This window comes from Tachyglossus aculeatus, chromosome 2, assembly GCF_015852505.1.
Source record: "Tachyglossus aculeatus isolate mTacAcu1 chromosome 2, mTacAcu1.pri, whole genome shotgun sequence".
Taxonomy (NCBI): Eukaryota; Metazoa; Chordata; class Mammalia; order Monotremata; family Tachyglossidae; genus Tachyglossus; species Tachyglossus aculeatus.
The window spans coordinates 66,499,878-66,520,832 of record NC_052067.1 but is presented as its reverse complement, the minus strand read 5'-3'; the positions used below and the strand labels follow the sequence as shown (position 1 = coordinate 66,520,832).

The 20,955-nt window shown below is 42.1% G+C and overlaps 1 protein-coding gene and 1 non-coding gene across 6 annotated transcripts in view; one reads left to right on the top strand and one right to left on the bottom strand.

Annotated features, from left to right (window-relative positions):
- The window catches only part of SYNE1 (spectrin repeat containing nuclear envelope protein 1), a 503,300-nt gene that overhangs the window by 60,453 nt on the left and 421,892 nt on the right, over positions 1-20,955 (bottom strand). For all 5 annotated transcript variants that reach the window (XM_038770126.1, XM_038770112.1, XM_038770118.1 and 2 more), the window contains 5 exons: positions 20,607-20,801; positions 19,087-19,212; positions 13,977-14,132; positions 7,903-8,061; positions 5,979-6,145 (listed from right to left, as the gene is read on the bottom strand). In XM_038770126.1, coding sequence (XP_038626054.1) covers positions 5,979-6,145; positions 7,903-8,061; positions 13,977-14,132; positions 19,087-19,212; positions 20,607-20,801 — 803 coding nt within the window. The remainder of the gene's footprint in view (positions 1-5,978; positions 6,146-7,902; positions 8,062-13,976; positions 14,133-19,086; positions 19,213-20,606; positions 20,802-20,955) is intronic.
- Positions 5,556-5,693, top strand: LOC119925011. Its single transcript, XR_005449683.1, has one exon. It is a non-coding gene; the product is annotated as a small nucleolar RNA SNORA7 (small nucleolar RNA).

Here is a 20,955-nt window from a genome sequence, read left to right as displayed (position 1 = left end):
TTTTAACATATTCTGTACTTCTGTCTTAGCTTTTGTCTCATCTTCTCAAGTCTAATTTTTCATCTTTTTCTTTCATATTTAGGTTTACATTTTTTCAGTCAATATCACTGATTAAGCTCCCATTGTGTGGTAAGCACTGTGTTGAGTATTTGGGCAGAGAATGTGTCAGTTGTGTTGTATTCTCCCAAGCGCTCAGTATAGTGCCTTGCACAGAGTAACCATTAATAAATATGATTGGGAGAGCAGGACACAGGTAAAACAGTACAGTCTGGTCCCTCAGGGAACCTACTATGGAACACAGATGACAGACTATAAAATAATTTACAGATAGGAGGCAAAAAACAAGGTGAAGATGGATAAGTGAAAAAGTAAACACTTAAATGGTAGAGTACACAGAAAGATGTGAGCAAAGTGCTGAGATAGTAACTGGAAGGAACTTACCTAGGGAGGAGATAATTGAGACAGGAGTGGGATTTCAGGAGGGCTTTTTTAAAGGGAGGGCTGAGGGGTTGTTAAACACTTCCTATGTGCCAGGTACTATACTAAGCTCTGGGGTAGGTACAAATTAATCTGGTTCCATATCACACTTGGGGTTCACAGTCTTAATCCCCAGTTTACAGATGAGGCAACTGAGGAACAATGGAGTTGAGTGACTTACCCAAGGTCACACAACAGACAAGAGGCAGAACTGGGATTAAACTCAGGCCCTCTGAATCCTAGGCTTTTTCCATTAGACTACAGGGCTTTGATGGGGAAAGCTGAGGCCTGGCAGGTGTGAAAGTGAACAAATAATTTCAGGCAGGGTGAAGGATGTGAACTATAGGTTGGAGAATTGAAGATGAGATTCAGTGAGAAGGTTAGCTTGAGAGAAGATAATAAGGAGAGAGAGTTCATGGAGTTCCTTAAAGCCAGTGCTCAGAAGTTTCACCTTGATGAACAGAGGATGGGGGGGCCATGGAAGGTTTTTGAAGAGTAGAGTTCTATGTGCGGAATGATATTTTAGATCAGTGATCCTGGAAGCACAGTGAACTAAGGAATGGAGAGGGGAGATGCTGGAGTCACGGAGACCAGTGAGAAGGCTGATAATGGCAGTTAAGCCAGGATATGATGAGAGCTTAGGAGACGGTACAGTCACTTTAATAGACAGAAAGGGATATATCAGGGAGAAAATACTAGCAGGGTTTAGCAACAGACTGAATGTGAGAGTTCAAGCAGACAATGCCAAGTCTGCAGGATTTGGTGAGAGAGTGAATGGTGGTGAGATGCTATGGGAAAATTAGGGAGGAGAAGGCGTATGACCTAGTGGAAAGAGTATGGGCCTGGGAGTCAGAGGGCCTGAGTTCTAATCCTGACTTAGTCACTGGTCTATGTGACCTTGAGCAAGTCACTTATCTTCTGTGTCCAACTTTCATTCATTCAATCGTATTTACTGAGCGTACTGAGTGCAGAGCACCGTACTTCGCACTTCGAAAGTACAAGTTGACAACATAAAGAGACGGTCCCTACCCAACAACAGGCTCACAACTTGATTATTTAGTATCTACCCTAACACTTGAGCATATCAGTGTATAAAGTGTGTTATTAATGAAAACTTTGAAGTCCTAATAAGTAATAGTGTTTAGTACACACTTACTCTGTGCCAATGAATGGTTGCTAAAAACTGGGATACAGAAAAGAGACAGTCGCTTACAATCTAACTAGGTAGATGGAACAGACATCCTACCCAACAACAGGCTCACAACTTGATTATCTTGTATCTACCCTAACACTTAGTACGGTGCCTGATACATAAAAAGCACTTAACGAGTACCATAAGAAATGGAGTGGATTTGGGAGGATGAGGAGTTCAGTTTTAGATATATTAAGCTCAAAGTACTGTGGAACGTATCAGGAGACATCCAGCAATCATATTTATTGAGTGCTTACTATATAAAAACAAGGCTAATTTGGAAAAACAAAAGTTCCAAAACCCACGTTTTAATGGCCCACACTGAAGTGTCTTTTCATTCCAATGAAAGGAGGATTTTCCAGCAGTTCTTTTTAGTGAAATTCCTTTCTTATCAATTGGAAGCCCGATGCATCTATGCAGACTTGACCTTTTGGTTGTGTAATTACGTCCTTGAGCATATCAGTGTATATAGTGTTGTGTTATTAATGAAAACTTTGGAGTCCTAATAAGTAACAGTGTTCAGTACACGCTTACTCTGTGCCAATGAATGGTTGCTAAAAACTGGGATACAGAAAAGAGACAGTTGCTGTTCCACACAGGTTTACAATCTAACTAGGTAGATGGAACAGACATCCTCACTTAAGAAAAATGGAAATGAGATAGAGAAGTTAAGTGACTTTCCCAAGAACAGCATGACCGTGTGGAAAGAACACGAACCTAAGATTCAGAGGACCTGGATTCTAATCCCAGTGCTGCCACTTGCCTGATGTTTGACCTTGGGCAACTCACTTCACTTCTTTGTGCCTCAGTTCCCTGGATTCTAATCCCAGTGCTGTCACTTGCCTGATGTTTGACCTTGGGCAACTCACTTTACTTCTTTGTGCCTCAGTTCCCTCATCTGCAAAATGGGATTTCTGTTCTCCTTCCCACTTAGAGAATCCATAATCATGTGGAACCTGATTATCTTGTATCTACTCCAGTTTGGCACACTGTAAGCACTTAATGCCATTATTATCATTATTATCTCACAGTCAGCTAGTGGAAGAGCTGGGACTAGAAGCCGGGTCTCCTGTGTTCCACACCTAGGCTCTTTGCACTAGTACATCTGAGGACACATATCCTATTTGCCATACCAGAAAAAAAATGTTTTTTTTTCCTCAGGGTATTATTAAGTTGCCTAACTTTTCTTTAAAAAAAATTGAGAAAGCTTTTGAAAATGGTGATATGCATTTAGAGGAAATAGGATGCTTACAAAAAAAAATGCTTTCAAGGGAGTAGCAAGAAATTTCATTTATGAATAATGAGAAATTGCTAAAGGTTTTTAAAAATGAAGTATCTAACTCTTTCAGCTTCCATGACATACAGTATGCCTATCCTCAAAACCAAAGAGTGCCTGGCTTTAAATACTATTCTCTGGGTATTTTAGTTCTATTTCTCTAATCCAGAATTCTAGTTTGTTTCTGCTTAGGAATGGTGCTTATTAACTATGCATATTCCTCTATTTCTCCAAGGATGAGTGGAGAGAGTCCAATTTTTAGGAGTCAGTTTTTGTTCCAATTGACATGGCAGTGAAATGCAAATACACACAGCTGCAGTCTCCAATTCTCTTACAATATTTAGCAGGATTTGACTACACCATAAATTAATGAAGTGACAGAAAATGGTTCCAAATAGCATCCACTACAATAAAGTCTCCTCCACAAACCATTAACTCCAGCTGATTTTCCTATGTTAGGAGGGAGTTTCTATGAACCTTGTTGTGGGCAGGGAATGTTTGGTTATGATAGTGTACTCTCCAAAGCACTTAGTACAGTGCTCTGCATACAGTAAGAACTCAATAAATATGACTGACTGACTTCTCTATCCTATATATATTACTAGACTAAGAAATCCCGAAATAACTTTGCTCTTCACTGGGTTCTAATCTGGATATGTTACTTTTCTGCTGTGACACTTTGGGCAAGTCACTTAATTTCCCTGTGCTTCAGTTCCCTCAACTGTAAAATAGGGATTAAAGCTGTAAACTCCTTGTGGGACATGGACTGTATTCAACCTGATTATCTTGTATCTCTGCCAGCATTTTGAGCAGTGCCTGGCACATAGTAAACGCTTTGTAAATACCATTAAAAAAATTCACCCCCCCCCCCCCACAATTAGTGTTTTACAATAAAAGAAAAGTTTATAACAATAAGACATTTTGAGTATCTTTGAACACACAGGGGTACTGGGCATTATTGGAACTTCCTGGAAATACTATCTATGTTCTCTGGTCCTATTTCATCTCTCTAAAGGCTGAGTGGAGGAGCTCAGATCATTAACAGAACAAAGAGAATCAGAAAAGCATTAACACTACTACCACTCTCCTGTTACTGTGAAAAGTATCTAACTGGAAACAATACATGCCTAAATTCCAATAATATCCTTTAGCATATGCATAAGTATGCATATATGCATTATGCTATATACTATACATATGCAAATTGCTTAGCCACATCTTTAAACTACAAAAGACACCAAAGCTTTGTCTCAGTCCTCTTATAATCTATTCCTACAGCCTTTCATCTCTCCTATTGACACTGTCCTTTGGGAAGAACAATTACCCATCATCTTATCCCAAAGCATTAATCAAAAGTTCATAGCTAACAGAAAGGGGGGGAGTTAAAAAATAAAATAGAGAAGATAGAGAAGCAGAGAAAATAGAGAAGAAAATAGAATAGAGAAGCAGCGTGGCTCAGTGGAAAGAGCACGGGCTTTGGAGTCAGAGGTCATGGGTTCAAATCCCGGCTCTGCCAATTGCCAGCTGTGTGACTTTGGGCAAGTCACTTCACTTCTCTGGGCCTCAGTTCCCTCATCTGTAAAATGGGGAAGAAGACTGTGATTCCCCCGTGGGACAACCTGATCACCTTGTAACCTCCCCAGCACTTAGAACAGTGCTTTGCACACAGTAAGCGCTTAATAAATGCTATTATTATTATTAAAATGAAAAACACTGCAGCAGTCACAGCTAGTTTTTCAAAATGTACTGAGTGACTGTCAGTAATACACTTTGTTTCTTCACATTTCTAATGAGTGGCATTTGCCAAATATAATCCCCTCTCATTTCCACTTCAGAGCATAGGAAAAAGGCTCTTTAGTACTAGTGAGTTCTTCAATACTTTCTTTCCCAGCTCAGAAGTAAATGAAGCTCCAACAGGGGCACCGGATTTGATTCAAAGTTCTCTCACCTGATACATCTGACTTGCACAGCAATCTTGCATACATTTAAGAATGGGGGGAGAAAGTTTATCTCATGAAATTTAGATTGTAGAAGAAAACAATCTGGATTAGGATTTGGGGATGAAAAATGAAGATATAGTTTTTTTGCATTTACTTGCAGCAAGAAGCTTAAATCTCCTGCTTAGGTTAACTCTATACTGAGAGAGGAGCAGCATAGACCCATTGCCACCATTTACTTGCCTATGTGACCTTGGGCAAGTCACTTAAAATCACTGTGTCTCAGGTCCCTAATCTACAAAATGGGAATTCAATACCTGTTCTCCTTTCTACTTAGACTGTGAGTCCCATAAAGGACTTGATCATAACAATAATAACAATAATAATGGCATTTATTAAGCAAAGCACTGTTCTAAGTGCTGGGGAAGTTACAAGGCAATTAGGTTGTCCCACGGGGGCTCACAGTTTTCACCCCCATTGTACAGATGAAGGAACTGAGGCACAGAGAAGTTAAGTGACTTGCCCAAAGTCACACAGCTGACAATTGGCAGAGCAGGGATTCGAACCCACGACCTCTGACTCCAAAGCCCGTGCTCTTTCCACTGAGCCATGCTGCTTCTCATCTTATATCTACCACAGCACTTTGTACTTGGCACATGGTAAGGACTTAACACCCCTCTCAGGGTCACACCTGGAGAGTTTTCAGTACTCTACCAGTCTCGACTACAGGAGGAAGAGTCAAGTAGAGGCATAGCCATTCCATTCCTAGCTTGGGCCATGGCTAGCAAGTGGAAGACATTCTGCTAAAAGTCAAAACTCACCTGTGCTGGGCAGCAGCAGCATAGGAGAGAGTCGAGGAAAGAGACTCAAGTTTATGGGAAGGAGGCAAAGATAAACCATTTCCATATTTTTACCAAGAAAAGTCTATGGATAAACTACCAGACCGACTGCAGATGGAGGTGCGGTGTTCTGGGAGAGATATGTCCATGGCATTTCTATGACAAGACAAGGACTTAACAAATACCCCAATTATTTATATTTTTAGTATTATTATTATGGGGGAGGGGGGGTGATCTGACAAATAATTATTTTTTACCTGGCTGCAATCAGATCTAGTAGATGTTGCCATCTGTCATTCACCTTTCCAAGTTTGTATTCAATTTCTGATGCTTTGCTCTCATGGCTAGCTCTTGCAAGTCGTTCTCCCATTTGCTGGAGTTGGATTTTATTCTCTTGGGCAACTGCAATTTCCTCTTGGTAATCCTGAGAGATAAATTACAAATCATGCAGGTCAAAACAGATTCTGACTGCATTCTGCTCAGCCCTATTACAAAACTAATCAGGGTAACATCATTTTCACTCGGGAATAACTTCATGCCTGATCACATACAGATGAATGTCAATCTAAACTTTCAACTACTACAAGGTAGGAAAGAAATTGGTTAGCAGAAATCCACTACTGCACTTTATAACCAATAGACAAGGACCTGCTGCTCCCATGAAGAAGGATGCATTGTAATCAATTATATTTATTGTTTACTATGTGTAGAGACTGTACTAAGGGGTTGGGAGAGTAAAATATAACCAGACTGGTAGACATGTTCTCTGCCCACAATGATCTGAGAGTCTAGAGGGAGAGACAGACATTAATAAACAAATTATGGATAAGTACATATGTGCTGTGGGACTGAGGGAGGGGAATAGAGGGTGCAAATCCAAGTGCAAGAAAGAGCATCTGTTGGATATGAAGAGGGAAGGCATTCCAGGCCAGAGGTAAGGTAGGAGAGGACAAGGTGATTGAGTGCTTTAACTCCACATTTGATGCAGAGGTCGATGGGCCATCACTGGAGGTACTTGAGGAGTGGGAAAACATGGACAGACCATTTTTGTGCAAAAATGATCCATGCAGTAGAGTGACTTATAGGCTGGAGTGTAGAAAGACTGGAAGCAGGGAGGTCAGCAAGGAGTTTAACGCAGTATTCACAGCAGGACAGGATAAGTGCTTATGTTAATGTGTTAGCAGTTTGAATGGCAAGGAAAGGGTGGGTTTTAGTGATGTTTTGAAGGTTGAACAGACAGGATTTAGTGATAGATTGAATATTTGTGTTGAATGAAAGACATGAGTCGAGGATAACATCAAGTTTACAGACTTGTGAGACAGGGAGGGTGGTAATGCTGTCCACAGTGACAAGAAAGTCATAGGGAGGACAGGGCTTCAGGGGAGAAGATGAGTTTTGTTTAGGACATGTACACCTTATTCAGTTTATTCCATACAACCACGTTGGAGGATGCAGTGAGAGACCTAGACACTAGTGTTAGAATTCATGTCACATGCTTTAGAAGAACACACTTCTGATCAAAAGGTTACATGCATCATCCAAAGTCCTAGAGGCAAGCATCAGGATTGCTCCTAAAATGCCTATAGACAAGAAGATATGCAAAAGATTGTGAATTGTTTTGAAGAATAAGCTTATCTCTATGGGCTGATGATATATCAGGAAGAAAACCAATGTGATGTGTGCCATGTTGGCATCAGGGAATACCTGCAGACCACCCAAGGTCCGCACTGGCAATACAGAACTTAATACTGCTATTTTATGGCATTTGTTAAGCATTTACTATGTGCCAGACACTGTATTAAGCACTGGGGTAGATTCAAACTAATCAGGTTGGACACAGTCCCTGTCTCACATGAGGCTCACAGTTCCAATCCCCACTTTACAGATGAGCTAACTGAGACAGAGTTGGGTCTAAAACCCAGGTTCTCTGAATTGCAAGCCCGAGCTCTTTTCACTAGGCAACACTGCTTCTCATACTAGTTAACTACGAAGGCCAGCATAAACTTTCTGGAGATTGTCAGATAGAGTGTGTATTATTAAGCAAAGAAGCAGCCAGGCACTGAAAACAACCACACGCCTTTGATAAAAATGTAGTTGTGGGCCTAAGTGTATTTATTGCACATGCAAAGCTACTCTTACATTAAACAAACCAGGAATTTCAAGCAAATTTAGTTCTCATACCTTCTTGAGCTTCTCTATCATTTCTTCAATAAGGATGTCTCCATTTTGTGAAACTTTACTTTCCATTTGAGTCAGCCACTCACAGAGTTCCTTGTTCCTCTCACTGAAGACTGCCCACTCATTCAATCTCTCATTCACTTGCTGCTGCCGTAAGGAGACCTGGTAGCATTTGAAGAGCATAGTTACAAGAAAGAAAGATGTTCTACTTGAGAAAATACTGATATTCCCTCTTCAGTTTCAATAAATTTGACTGGAGCTTCTTTTCTGCCTAAGTCCTGGAAAGATGACTTGATACAGCTCAACAGTCTTCTTTCCACGTTGAGGCTTTGCTAGTTAATGGGCGATTCGATCAGGGAACAGGGTGGGAAGGAGAAAAGAAAGGGTTGATTCTCTTCTGAATCTCAGAAATATTCATTTGAAGTAGGGATGTCGCCAGAAATAAGATGGTGAACCTGATAGACCTGAATGCTCCCCCTAGGATAATTTGAAATAAGATAGATGAATAACAACAGTAAACTGCTAATCTGAAGATGGCAGGATCAACATCTTTTCTCATTATGGGTGGCTCTTCCCAGCGCATCAAATTTTATAGCTCGAGAGGGAGATGAAAGTCAAAGATACCGGCTTATTCCCAAAGTGACAACAAGGCTGTTCATCTAGTGGTAATGTCATTTATTAAGTACAAATAATGAGCAGAGCACTGCACGCAATGCAAGGAAAATATGAATCTGTTGCTTCAGGAATTGTCTCTGCCCCACAGGGGTGTCAGGATTTAGAGTTCCAGAGAGAGAAGATGGCCACCCAAGGAAAGGATCATGGTAAACTCAGCAAAAAGTTCAGCAGTAGAAGTAGCAGGACATTACTGTGAGAAGGACATGATCCTCACCCCACCAGGCTACAACAGAAATCAGTAATTTCTAGGTGGGTTTTAATATGATTGATTACATCATGTGGTCTTTAAACTTTCCAAGCTGCCCCTCAGATGAACATTAAAATGATGTAAAATCCTAGAAAATCATTTCTATTTCTCTAAGGGTAAGAAATACTGCTCGGTAAAACTGGACTATTGCAGGCTTAAGCTGACAGTGTAGCTCTGCGAAAGGAAATGTACTCCTCAATTTCCAACATCTGTCACACATCAAGAGTTTCAAAAATGAAATACAATATATATGGTCAAGCAACTATAGTAACATTTACATCCCAAGCTGTGAATTACACACATCTTCAGGTTTCAAACAGGTAAAAAAAAACCAAGACATGGTTGAAATACAACAAAGCATTTTACCAGACTGGTTGGAAAAATGAGAATTTAACATATATTAACACCACAATGCAACAACATGTCACTTACAACATCTTATCCTCCTTGTTATCATCTGCAGTTTCATTCACTCCTTACTTTCCACCAACCATTTCAAATAGGAGCATAAACACAGCTCCTGCTCTTCAACATATGGGCACTTCTTTTCTGACTAAACCTTTCTTTTTTAAAAAACCGAGGCACGAACACAAACGCATTTCCTTTTGTGGTTTTAAAATTGATAGCAGCTCACCGGAAACACCAAACAGACGAACTACTGAAAAAAAAACTTGCAATTCTTCCTACTCAGTTACATGCTGAAATATTAGTTATGCAAATCACCACCTAAAATGGCAGTTCTTAAAACAACCATTTCATTTAGCTGAAGGGTTGTGTAACATAGAGATGTAAAAAATAAAAAACTATGACTCTAGCTTTGGTCTACAAACATAGATTCTAGATACTCAACACCCTAGATTTTTCTCTACCTTTGATCGATCACAGCCTATATCCAGAAAGTAACAGCTACTGTGGTTAAGACCCAGCACCTTCTCTATTGTACATTACATAACTGCCTCAGAAGCAGCCGTCTTAAACTGTTTCCAAAAAATTGGTACCTTGATTTCAAAATGCCTGACACAGAGCATATTCTCCTTTAAGCTATCTCCTCCCAATAGACTATTTACAATACCTCTTCTCATCCTAAAAACTAAAATTAATTAACACTAAAAATGACAGCAAGGTAAACAGCTGCTGAGAATTATTTTTTATAAACAGCAGGGAAAAATATTGATTTTCTCAACTTTTCTTCTAACGTTTTCTATAAGATGGTAATACAGCATGGGTTGTGGCACCAAATATGGGCACTAAATAAGGCCATAGTTAGGCGATGTTGAGTGCCCAGCAGGCACAGGGCTTCTCAAAGCGTGCAAACTCAGGTTCAGAGTGAGAGAGGGACTTTGGGAGCAAGTAGAAATTGTCCAGAAACCAGAGTTCCCTGGTCCCTTCCTCCCTGTTTCCTCCTGCCCCAAAGCTTGCAAAGAGCAGTCACAGGACAAACCAACCCTCAAGGCAGGAGGAGGAAAGTGGGGGGAAGGACAGAATAGAGGAGGGGGAGAAGAAAAAGGGAGGGGAAAATGGAGAAAAACAGAAGCAGGGGAAAATGGGAAGGGCAGAAGGTAAGAAAAGAAACAAGATATAGAGGGGAGCAGGGGAGAGAGGAGGGGGAGAAGAAAAGGGGGAGAAGAGAAGGCCTCGAATTCCTTAACGCCAACTCTGTCCTCAACCCCCTCCAATCTGGCTTCCATCCCCTACATTCCACCGAAACTGCCCTCACCAATGTTCACCAATGACCTCCTGCTTGCCAAGTCCAACGGCTCCTACTCTATCCTAATCCTCCTCGACCTCTCAGCTGCTTTCGACACTGTGGACCACTCCCTTCTCCTCAACACGCTACCCAACCTCGGCTTCACAGATTCCTCTCATCTCTCTTACCATTCATTCTCAGTCTCCTTTACAGGCTCCTCCTCTGCCTCCCACCTCCTAAAGGTGAGGTTCCTTCAAGGTTCAGTTCTGGGTCCCCTTCTACACCCAATCCCTTGGAGAACTCATTCCATGGCTTCAACTACCACCTCTATGCAGATGACACCCAAATCTCCATCTCCATCTTCCCCCTCTCCCCCGAGAATGAGAGCCTGCTGTTGGGTAGGGACCGTCTCTTTATGTTGCCAACTTGTACTTCCCAAGCGCTTAGTACAGTGCTCTGCACAGAGTAAGCGCTCAATAAATACGATTGAATGAATGAATGAATGAACGAATCTCCAACCCTGATCTCTCCCTCTCCACAGTCTTACATTCCTCTTGCCTTCCTTCAGGCCACCTCTATTTGGATGTCCTCCGGTCACCTCAGGTTTAACATGTCCAAAACTGAACTCCTTATCTTCCCACTCAAACCCTGCCCTCCCCTTGACTTTCCCATTACTGTAGATGGCACCACCATCCTTCCTGTATCACAAGCCCATACCTTGACGGTACCCTTGACTCCTCTCTGTTATTCAACCCACATATTCAATCCATCACTAAATCCTTTCGGTCCCACCTTCACAACATAATTAAATCTGCCCTTTCATCTCCATCCAAACTGCTACCATGTTAATATAATCACTCATCGTATCCCATCTGGATTATTGCATCAGCCTCCTTGCTGACCTCCCAGCCTCATCTCTCCCCACTCCAGCCCATAATTCAATCTGCTTCCCAGATAAATTTTCTACATAAATGTTCAGGACATGTCACCCCACTACTCAAAAAATTCCAGTGGTTGCCCATCCCCTTCCGCAAACAAAAACTCCTCACCATTGGCTTGAAAGCACTCAATCACCTTGCCCCCTCCTACTTCATCTCACTACTCTTGTACTACAACCCAGCTCTCACATTTTGCTACTCTATTGCTAACGTTCTCACTGTACCTCAATCTCGCCTATCTTGCCACCGACCTCTAGCCCACTTCCTGCCTCTGGCCTGGAATGCCCTCCCTCTTCAAATCCGACAGGCAATTAATCACTTACCCCCTCTTCAAAGCCTTATTGAAGGCACATTTCCTCCAAGAGGCCTTGCCTGACTTCCCCACTTCCTTCTGCATCACCCCAACTTACTCTTTTTGTTCTTCCCCTGCCCTAGCACTACAGCACTTATGTACATACCTATAATTTATTTAATATATATCTCCCCATCTCTAGACTGTAAGATCACTGTGGGCAGGAAATGTGTCTCTTTATTGTTGTATTGTTCTCTCCCAAGCATTTAGTACAGTGCTCTGCATACAGTAAGCACTCAATAAATATGATTGAATGAATGAATAATCTAGGTTTATATCCACTCTTGGAAAGAGCATGGGCTTGGGAGTCAGAGGCCATGGGTTCTAATCCTGGCTCCCCCACAGGTCTGCTGTGTGACCTTGGACAAGTCACTTAACTTCTCTTTGCCTCAGTTACCTCATCTGTAAAATGAGAATTAAGACTGTGAGCCCCACGTGGGACAATGTGATCACCTTATATCCACCCCAGCGCTTAGAACAGTGCTTTGCACATAGTAAGCGCTTAACAAATGCCATCATTATTATTATGTGTTTGGTTGAAAGATTTCAGAGAATTTATCCTGCCCTGGAACCACCTCATTAATCTGAAGCCATTAATATGACAATCGATCAATGGCATTGAGTACGCACTATTTGCAGAGCACTTCGGAGAGTACAATACAACAGAGTTGATATGTTCCCTGCCCACAGCAAGCTTGGGAGACAGACAAACATAAATTGACGATATATAATTCAAAGATAAGTGCTGAGAGGTTGGGAGTGCAACTATCAAGTACCCAAATAGCCAAGTGCATAGATGATGCAGAAGTGAGAGGAAGCCAGGGAAATGAGGGCTTAATTTTGAGAACGCGTCTTGGAGGAGATATGACCTCAATAATGCTTTGAAAGTGGGAAGAGTGGTGGTCTGGTGTATATGGAGGGAGAGGGAGGTCCAGGACAGAGGGAGGGCATGGGAAAGAGGTCGACAGCATGATCATCAAGATTGGGGTAGAGTGAGTACTATGAGTTCAGTGTCCAGTGAACATAGGATATATTCATTCATTCCTTCATTCAATCGTATTTAATAATAGTAATAATAATGGTATTTGTTAAGTGCTTACTATGTGCAAAGCACTGTTCTAAGCACTGAGGGGAGATACAAGGTAATCAGGTTGTCCCACGTGGGGCTCACAGTCTTATTCCCCATTTTACAGATGAGGTAACTGAGGCCCAGAGAAGTGAAGTGACTTGCCCAAAGTTACACAGCTGACAATTGGCGGAGCAAGGATTTGAACCCATGACCTCTGACTCCCAAGCCCGTGCTCTTTCCACTGAGCCACGCTGAGCACTTACTGTGTGCAGAGCACTGTACTAAGCACGTGGGAAAAGCAAGTCTGCAACATATAGAGACGGTCCCTACCCAACAGCGGGCTCACAGTCTAGAAGGGGGAGACAGACAACAAAACAAAACATGTAGACAGGTGTCAAAATCATCACAACAAATAGAGTTAAAGCTATATGCACATCATTAACAAAATGAATAGAATAGCAAATATGTACAAGTAAAATAGAGTAATAAATCTGTACAAATATATACAAGTGCTATGGGGAGGGGAAAGAGGTAGGATGGGGGGATGGAGAGGAGGAGAGGAAAAAGGGGGCTCAGTCTGGGAAGGCCTCCTGGAGGAGGTGAGCTCTCAGTAGGGCTTTGAAGGGAGGAAAAGAGCTAGTTTGGCAGATGTGTGGAGGGAGGGCATTCCAGGCCAGGGGAAGGACGTGGGCCGGTGGTCGAAGGCGGGACATTATTTTCTGCCATCATTTCTCACCTTACATTTTCATAGACAATTATTCTCCCCCCCTCAAAGCCTTATTGAAGCACATCTCTTTCACAAGAGGCCTTTCCAGACTAAGCCCCACTTTTCCTCATACCCCGCTCCTTTCTGCGTTGTCCTGACTTACTCCCTTTGCTCTTCCCCCCTCTCCCCGACAGCACTTATGTATATATCTGTAATTTTATTCATTTGTGTTGAGGTCTGTCTCCCCAGCTCTAGATTGTACATTCATTGTGGGCAGGAAATGTGACTGTTTATTTTTGTATTGTATTCTCCCAAGTGCTTAGTACAGTGCTCTGCCCACAGTAAGCACTCAATTGAAGCAATTAATTTTCATGAGAAAAAGTAAGATCAGGATCAACCTTACCTGATGACACAGCTCTTCCCACTGCCTGTGCAACAGTTCGATGCGTTCATTGAGGATGGAAATATCATCAGGACTGATGTATGTGGATAAAGTGTCTTTCAGAAGGGCTAGATGTGTCAAGTCATCAGTCCAACCTCCAACGGCATTTTCCAACTCCTGCATTTGCACAAACCAGCACCATTATTCCATGAACACCCATGCTTTCTTTCTCAAGGATAAATAGGTTTTCCTTTAACTAGCTGTGGGTTTTCCTGCCTCTGCCCACTCCGTCTGAGCCCTCAGCCCTCATCCAAGACTCATCTCAGTTAAGCACTGTGGCCTAGTGGAAAAAGCACATCCCTGGAAGTCAGACGACCTGGGTTCTAATCCTGGCTCTGCCCCTCTGCTGTGTGACCTTGGGCAAGTCACCTAATAATAATTATGGCACTGGATAAATGTCTACTATGTGCCAGGAACTGTACTAAGCATTGGAGTAGATACAAGGTAATCGGGTTGGACACAGTCCCTGTCCCACAGTCTTAATCCCCATTTTACAGATGAGGTAACTGAGGCACCGAGAAGTGAAGGTCACACAGCAGACAACTGGTGGTGGCTGGATTATATCCCAGGTCCTTCTGACTCAAAGGCCCATACTCTATCCAATAAGCCACACTGCTTCTCTGTGCCTCAGTTCTCTCATTTGCAAAATGGGGATTCAATACCTGTTCTCCCTCCTAAACTCCTTATGGACAGGGAACCTATCTGCTAATACTTTGTAATCTACTCTCCCAAGCACTTAGCACAGTGCTCTGCACATATTAACCACTCACTAAATACCACTGACTGATTGATCTAACCCAGTGCTTAGGACAGTGCTTGGCACATACTAAGAGCTGAACAAAAATCAGTTATTATTAACAGATTTCCATTATCTGCCTATTCCTCCACTACCTACTCTCAGTTTTCTCTTATTCCTGAGATTCCCTCATCCAAGGCAGCAGTGCTGTTCTTTCTGCAGAGTCCAAACAAGAAGGAGTCAGTTATCTGGTCAGTGTCTGCAGCAGAAAAAGGAAGGGAGAAGATGGAGAGCAAGGAGAAAAAAGAGGAGGAGGGGGAGAAACAAAGGAAAAGAGAGCCTAAACTACATCTCTAGAGAGTAGGAGGTGGGAGTAATTCTCACCTCCTTAAGGGCAGGGCTTTGCACCTGTGAATGGATGCTAGCCATTATTAAATTAAGAACAGCTGCCAGTGTTCCTGAAGCAGAAGTGGCTCAAGCAGAGAGCTGAGTGGGGGGGGAAAAAGCAAGGTCCTCATGTAAACTTGCTAGCTGTTTGGAAAATTGAACATTGTAAGCCTAAACTTGAAACCAATAATTTAACCTTAAAGAAATAGAAAAACTCACCAAACAACTAGAAAATGGAGATAGTAGTCCAGCTTCAGGGACACTGCAAGAGCAGTCCTGATGGAACTTTCTGTCAAGGACAGAAAACTAGCCAAAAGAAATGTATCAAAAGGAGGGATAAATGACTACTTTTCTAGGAAGAGAAGTATAAACAGTAGAATTCCCAAGGGACTGGTATTAGGGCTAGTTTTATTTAACATTTATAAATTACCTGGAAGAGGGAGTGCAGAGTGAAATCTCTATGTGTACAGAGAAAAACTAATTTCCTGGTGTTACTATTAACTTTTCTCACAAATCAATGGTCCAATATGCGGAGGTAGTCAAAATGTCAACCAAATGCTGGGGATGATCAGGAAGATAACTGAAAAAAGGCATTATTTTGCCAATGTATAAAACCATGGTCTGCCAACCCCAAAAACACTGGACATAATGGGGCTGGAGATAGCAGGCTAGGGCTGCTTCCTGAGTAGAGAAGACTAAGCGTTCATGGTAGAGAAAGATGAAGGCTGAAAGGAAACAAATTTAGAGATTTACACTATCATGAAGGGTGTGGACAGTGAATATTGGATGCATATCATGGAAAGTTTTAGGGGATTTAACCACCTTTGGTTTTTAAGGTAATGAAGGGCACCATCTCTCTTGAATATTTACTCTTTCATCTACCTGGAGACAGAGGGCTGGGACAAATGCTCTTTCAATCAAGATTTATGATTCTATAATACCTGTGGTATTTGTTAAGTGCTCCCTATGGATCTGGTATTGCACTAAGCACAGGACAGTCCCTGTCCCACATGGGGCTCACAGTCTAAGTAGGAGAGAGAACATGTACTGAATCTCTATTTTTCAGATGAGGAAACTGAGGTTCCGAAAAGTGACTTGCCCAAAGTCACAAAGAAGCCAAATGGAAGAGCGGGGATTAACAGCTCCAACAGGCACCTAAGGACCAGATAATCCAATCATATGGGGACCAGTAATGTCAATCATATCATTACCTAGTGTTCTCAGGTTCTGAAGCTATTCGATTGGATCAGTAGCTAATGAGACTACAGAGTTGAAGAGATTAGAACACTTGTGGCAGCCATCTCGCTGTGAATAGGGTAGATAATGGCATAAAGAGTGGCAACAGAGAAAACAAAGAATGCATAGTCTTCACCACTGCGTATATGGACAATAGGGAAGCCATGTGACCTAGTGGAAAAAGTGTGGGCCTAGGAATCCAGAGATTCGGGTTATAATCCCAGAATCTGCCACTTGCCTGCTGTGTGACCTCATACAGTCACTTAAATTCTCTGTGACTCAGTTTCCTCATCTGTAAAATTGGGATCGAATAAGTGTTCTCCTTCCTCTTAAGACTGTATGGTCCGTGTGGGACAGAGACTTTGTCCAACCTGATTACCTTGTACCCACCCCAGTGCTTAGTACAGTACTTGGCACCTAGTAAGCACTTAACAACTACCATAATTAACAATGAGAGAGAGACAGAGAGAGAAAATAACAGTTGATTTCCTCTCTCCTGCCATGGGTAATGCTGGGTTGCAATGCTCAGCATAAAAAAGCTCCTCAAAGTTACACACTATCCAGGGATGCTCCGAAACTGCACAAAAGATGCTTAATAATAATAAAGATGTCATTTATTAAGCGCTTACTATGTGCAAAGCACTGTTCTAAGTGCTGGGAGGTTACAAGGTGATAAGGTTGTCCTCCAGAGGGCTCACAGTCTTAATCCCCATTTTACAGATGAGGTAACTGAGGCCCAGAGAAGTTAAGTGACTTGCCCAAAGTCACACAGCTGACAATTGGTGGAGCTGGGATTTGAACCCATGACCTCTGACTCCAAAGCCCAGGCTCTTTCCACTGAGCTACACTGCTTCTCTGATGACAATAATAATAATAAAAATAATAATAGTATTAATAACAACAACAACAGTGGCATTTGTTAAGGGCTTATGATGTGCCTGGCATTGTTCTAAGTGCAGGGTGGATACAAGCAAATCAGGATGCACACAATCCCAGTCCCACATGGGGCTCACAGTCTTAATCCCCATTTTACAGATGAAGTAACTGAGGCACAAAGAAGTGAAGTGATTTGCCCAAGGCCATACAGCAGATAAGTGGTGGAGCTGGGATTAGAACCCATGTCCTTCTGACTTCCAAGCCCATGCTCTATGAACTAGGCCATGCTGCTTCTGGCAGCCGTACATCCATGGCAGTTCTGTTGGAGGGGCAGACACTGCAACTCCTGGCTCGACTAATTGTCAGCTGCGTGACTTTGGGCAAGTCACTTCACTTCTCTGGGCCTCAGTTACCGCATCTGTAAAATGGGGATTAAGACTGTGAGCCCCCACCATGGGACAACCTGATCACCTTGTAATAATAATAATAGTAATGATGGCATTTGTTAAGCGCTTACTATGTGCAAAGCACTGTTCTAAGCGCTGGGGGATACAAGGTGATCAGGTTGTCCCATGTGGGGCTCACAGTCTTAATCCCCATTTTACAGATGAGGTAACTGAGGCTCAGAGAAGTTAAGTGGCTTGCCCAAGGTCACACAGCAGATGTGTGGCGGAGCCGGGATTCGAACCCATGACCTCTGACTCCAAAGCCCGTGCTCTTTCCACTGAGCCATGCTGCTTCTCCTAGCCACGCTGCTTCTCCTCCCCAGTGCTTAGTACAGTGCTTTGCACATAGTAAGCGCTTAATAAACGCCATCATTATTATTATTATTACTCTGCTCCTCTTAAGACTGTTCTTTTAGGAATCTCAGAAAAGCATATTAATCTATGGTATTTACTGAGTGCTCACTGTGTGCTGAGCACTCTGCTAAGCACTGAGAGAGTACAATACAACAGTGGCTAGACACGTTCTCTGTTCACAGTGAGTTTACAGTTTAGAGGAGGAGTTTTGTTATGGACAGCTACTCTCTGAAGCTAAAAGTGGAGGAAAGAACTGCTTCGACTCGCTTTCCTCACTATTCCTATGGCCTTAATTGAAGGTGGTTAGGTGGAAGGGGAGAGAATGTGTTTTCTAAATAGAAATAAATATGACTTTTCTAAAGTCATACTGGCAAGTCTCCAAAAAGGCTCTAAAGCAAGGCTCAAACAAAGAATAAAAGAGGCAGCAGACTCACTTTGGTTAAGGCTGGGTCCCTAATTGATATGAGAAAAATATTAGAAGCTGCATTGTCTAGTGGATACAGCACGGGCCTGGGAATCAGAAGACACGGGTTCTAACCCCGGCCCTATCACTTGTCTGCCTTTTGGACCTTGAAAGTCACTTAGCTTCTCTCTGTGTATCAGTTATCTCATTTGTAAAATGGGGATTAAGACTGTAAACCCTATGGAGCTGTGTCCAACCTGATTAGCTTGTATCTACCCCAACACTTAGTAGGGTGCCTGGCATATAACACACACTTACATACCATTAAAAGAAAAAAAAACAAAAATTCCATTAAAAATAGATTATTGATAAGTCTGGTTCGATTATACTTTTAATGCTTCACTATTAAACATGCCATACATCATATGAGAATCTGAGAAATATGATGCCAGTGTTGTTTTTTTCAACCCATTACTGTCTCTAGTAGTGGCAGGAAAAAGTGCTTGGGTGAACAGTGTGACAGTCAATTCTTCTCCTCGGCATCCATTTTCAAGATCAGGGATGCACTTTCTAAAATCCCTCATTTTTCCCCTCTAAACTCTGAAGATGAAAAGTTCACCACAATCATTTTACCTTGCAGCGCATTTGCTCGATATGCAGCTCATCATGATGATCTGGTAATGGCTGGGAAAGCCTTTTCTTGAAAGCTCTTAGTTTTTCCAGGGAATCGGCTATTCCTTTTTCACATTTTTCCCAGTCCTATATGGAAGAAGCAGCATGAGTCTCTACTTGGAATGTTTGAGGAATGAAGCAACCCCCTCCACCACCTCCCGCCAAAAACAAGTAACGTTCAAACAATGTAATGCAACAGGGGAAAAGAAACCTGCATGACAATGTTCCCCTATGATCCTTAAACAAAATATAGAATATTCAAATTATGGATGTTATTTGGTGAAGGTGGTACCCAAAATCACCCTCTGTGATTTTTGCAACATTTTCCCCTTCAACCATTCCATTCTGCATCACCTATGCACTTAATCTGAATCCTTTCAGCACTTGATATTTATCCCACCACCACAGCTCTTGTGCACATCTCCATAATCTATTTATATTATTGTCCTTTCCCCCCTCTAGAATGTAAGCTTCTTATGTGCAGGGAACATGTCTACCAGTTCTATTTTACTGTACTCTCACAAGCACTTTATATCATAATCATTCAATACATTGATTGCCTGATATTTATGGTAAATAACTGTCAGATTTCCAAATTTTAGTTTCTCTTTGAGAAGCAGTCAAATGGGCCTAATATTTTCATCACAAGTCAGGAGGAAGTAAAATGACGCTTCATCACGGTAATTTTCAGTCAGAATGCCGATCTGTCGTGGTACTTGGTTGTGTGACCTTAGAATACTATGAAGAGGGAATGTGGGAAACCTCCAAGCCATCATTCCTGTTGGAAATTTCTGAGCTTACTGCCATGCTATGCTTCCCACTTCCAAAAGTGTACTTCTATTGTGTATAATTTTGTAAATGGCCATTTGAAAATGCAATCCAAACCTCTTTCCCACTGTTGGGAGATGATTAACCCATCACCTTTCTAAACTAGTGCTTCTGCAGCTCTAATTTCTCCTCTTGGCAAACCACAAACACAATCACTTTACTGGTTCTCTTAGTCTCTTTGACTGGCTGCACAGTCTACGACATTTCTCCCATAAGCCAAAATTAACTTTCCTAATTAAATATTATTTGAATACACGTGAAGCATTCATTATTCTTGGCTATAGAAACTCAAATGTGAATGTCCAGGGGTGAAATGGCCCTCTTAAAGGGAAATAATGTTCCAGTACGGTAGGCAAATGACTTGCATATCATAGGGCACTGTAGGTAGGAAATGTGTCTGCTAAATCTGTTGTACTGTATTCTCTCAAATGCTTAGTAGAGTGCTCTGCACATAGTAAGCACTCAATAAATACCACTGATTGATTATAGGGCAAAGCCACCATAAGCATCCCGCTGAGAGCTGCACTGAATACATTCATAAATTCAATATAAAAACGTGATGAAGCAATTCATCAGTTCCCAAAGTCCCCAAAATAATTATGATCCACAGACACCTCCCTAGTGGCTTCATGCCACAGAATGGAGGCACTCACTTTGAGGAGAAAGGAAAGCTTTTTCTTCTGTTGGTCCAGGCGAGTACTGGCTGACTTCCACCTATCCTGGATTTCAGTCAGCTCCGCCTGGAGGGCTGCCTCCGCCCCACTGTCGGCAGACAGCAGCAGCTGCTTTCCAGCTTCCACAGTTAGAATGTAGCTCCCTTGTTGCCGTAAAAGAACTTTTTCTTTGAGCTGAAAAGACAAACAGTTCTTCAAGCCCTTAGCCTTTCCTTTATTCGGTGAAAAGGACTTCAACTGTAAAGAAGCCGTGTGGTCTAGTGGATAGATCACGGGCAGGGGATTCAGAAAGACCTGAGTTCAACAATGCCACTCTGCCGACTCTGCC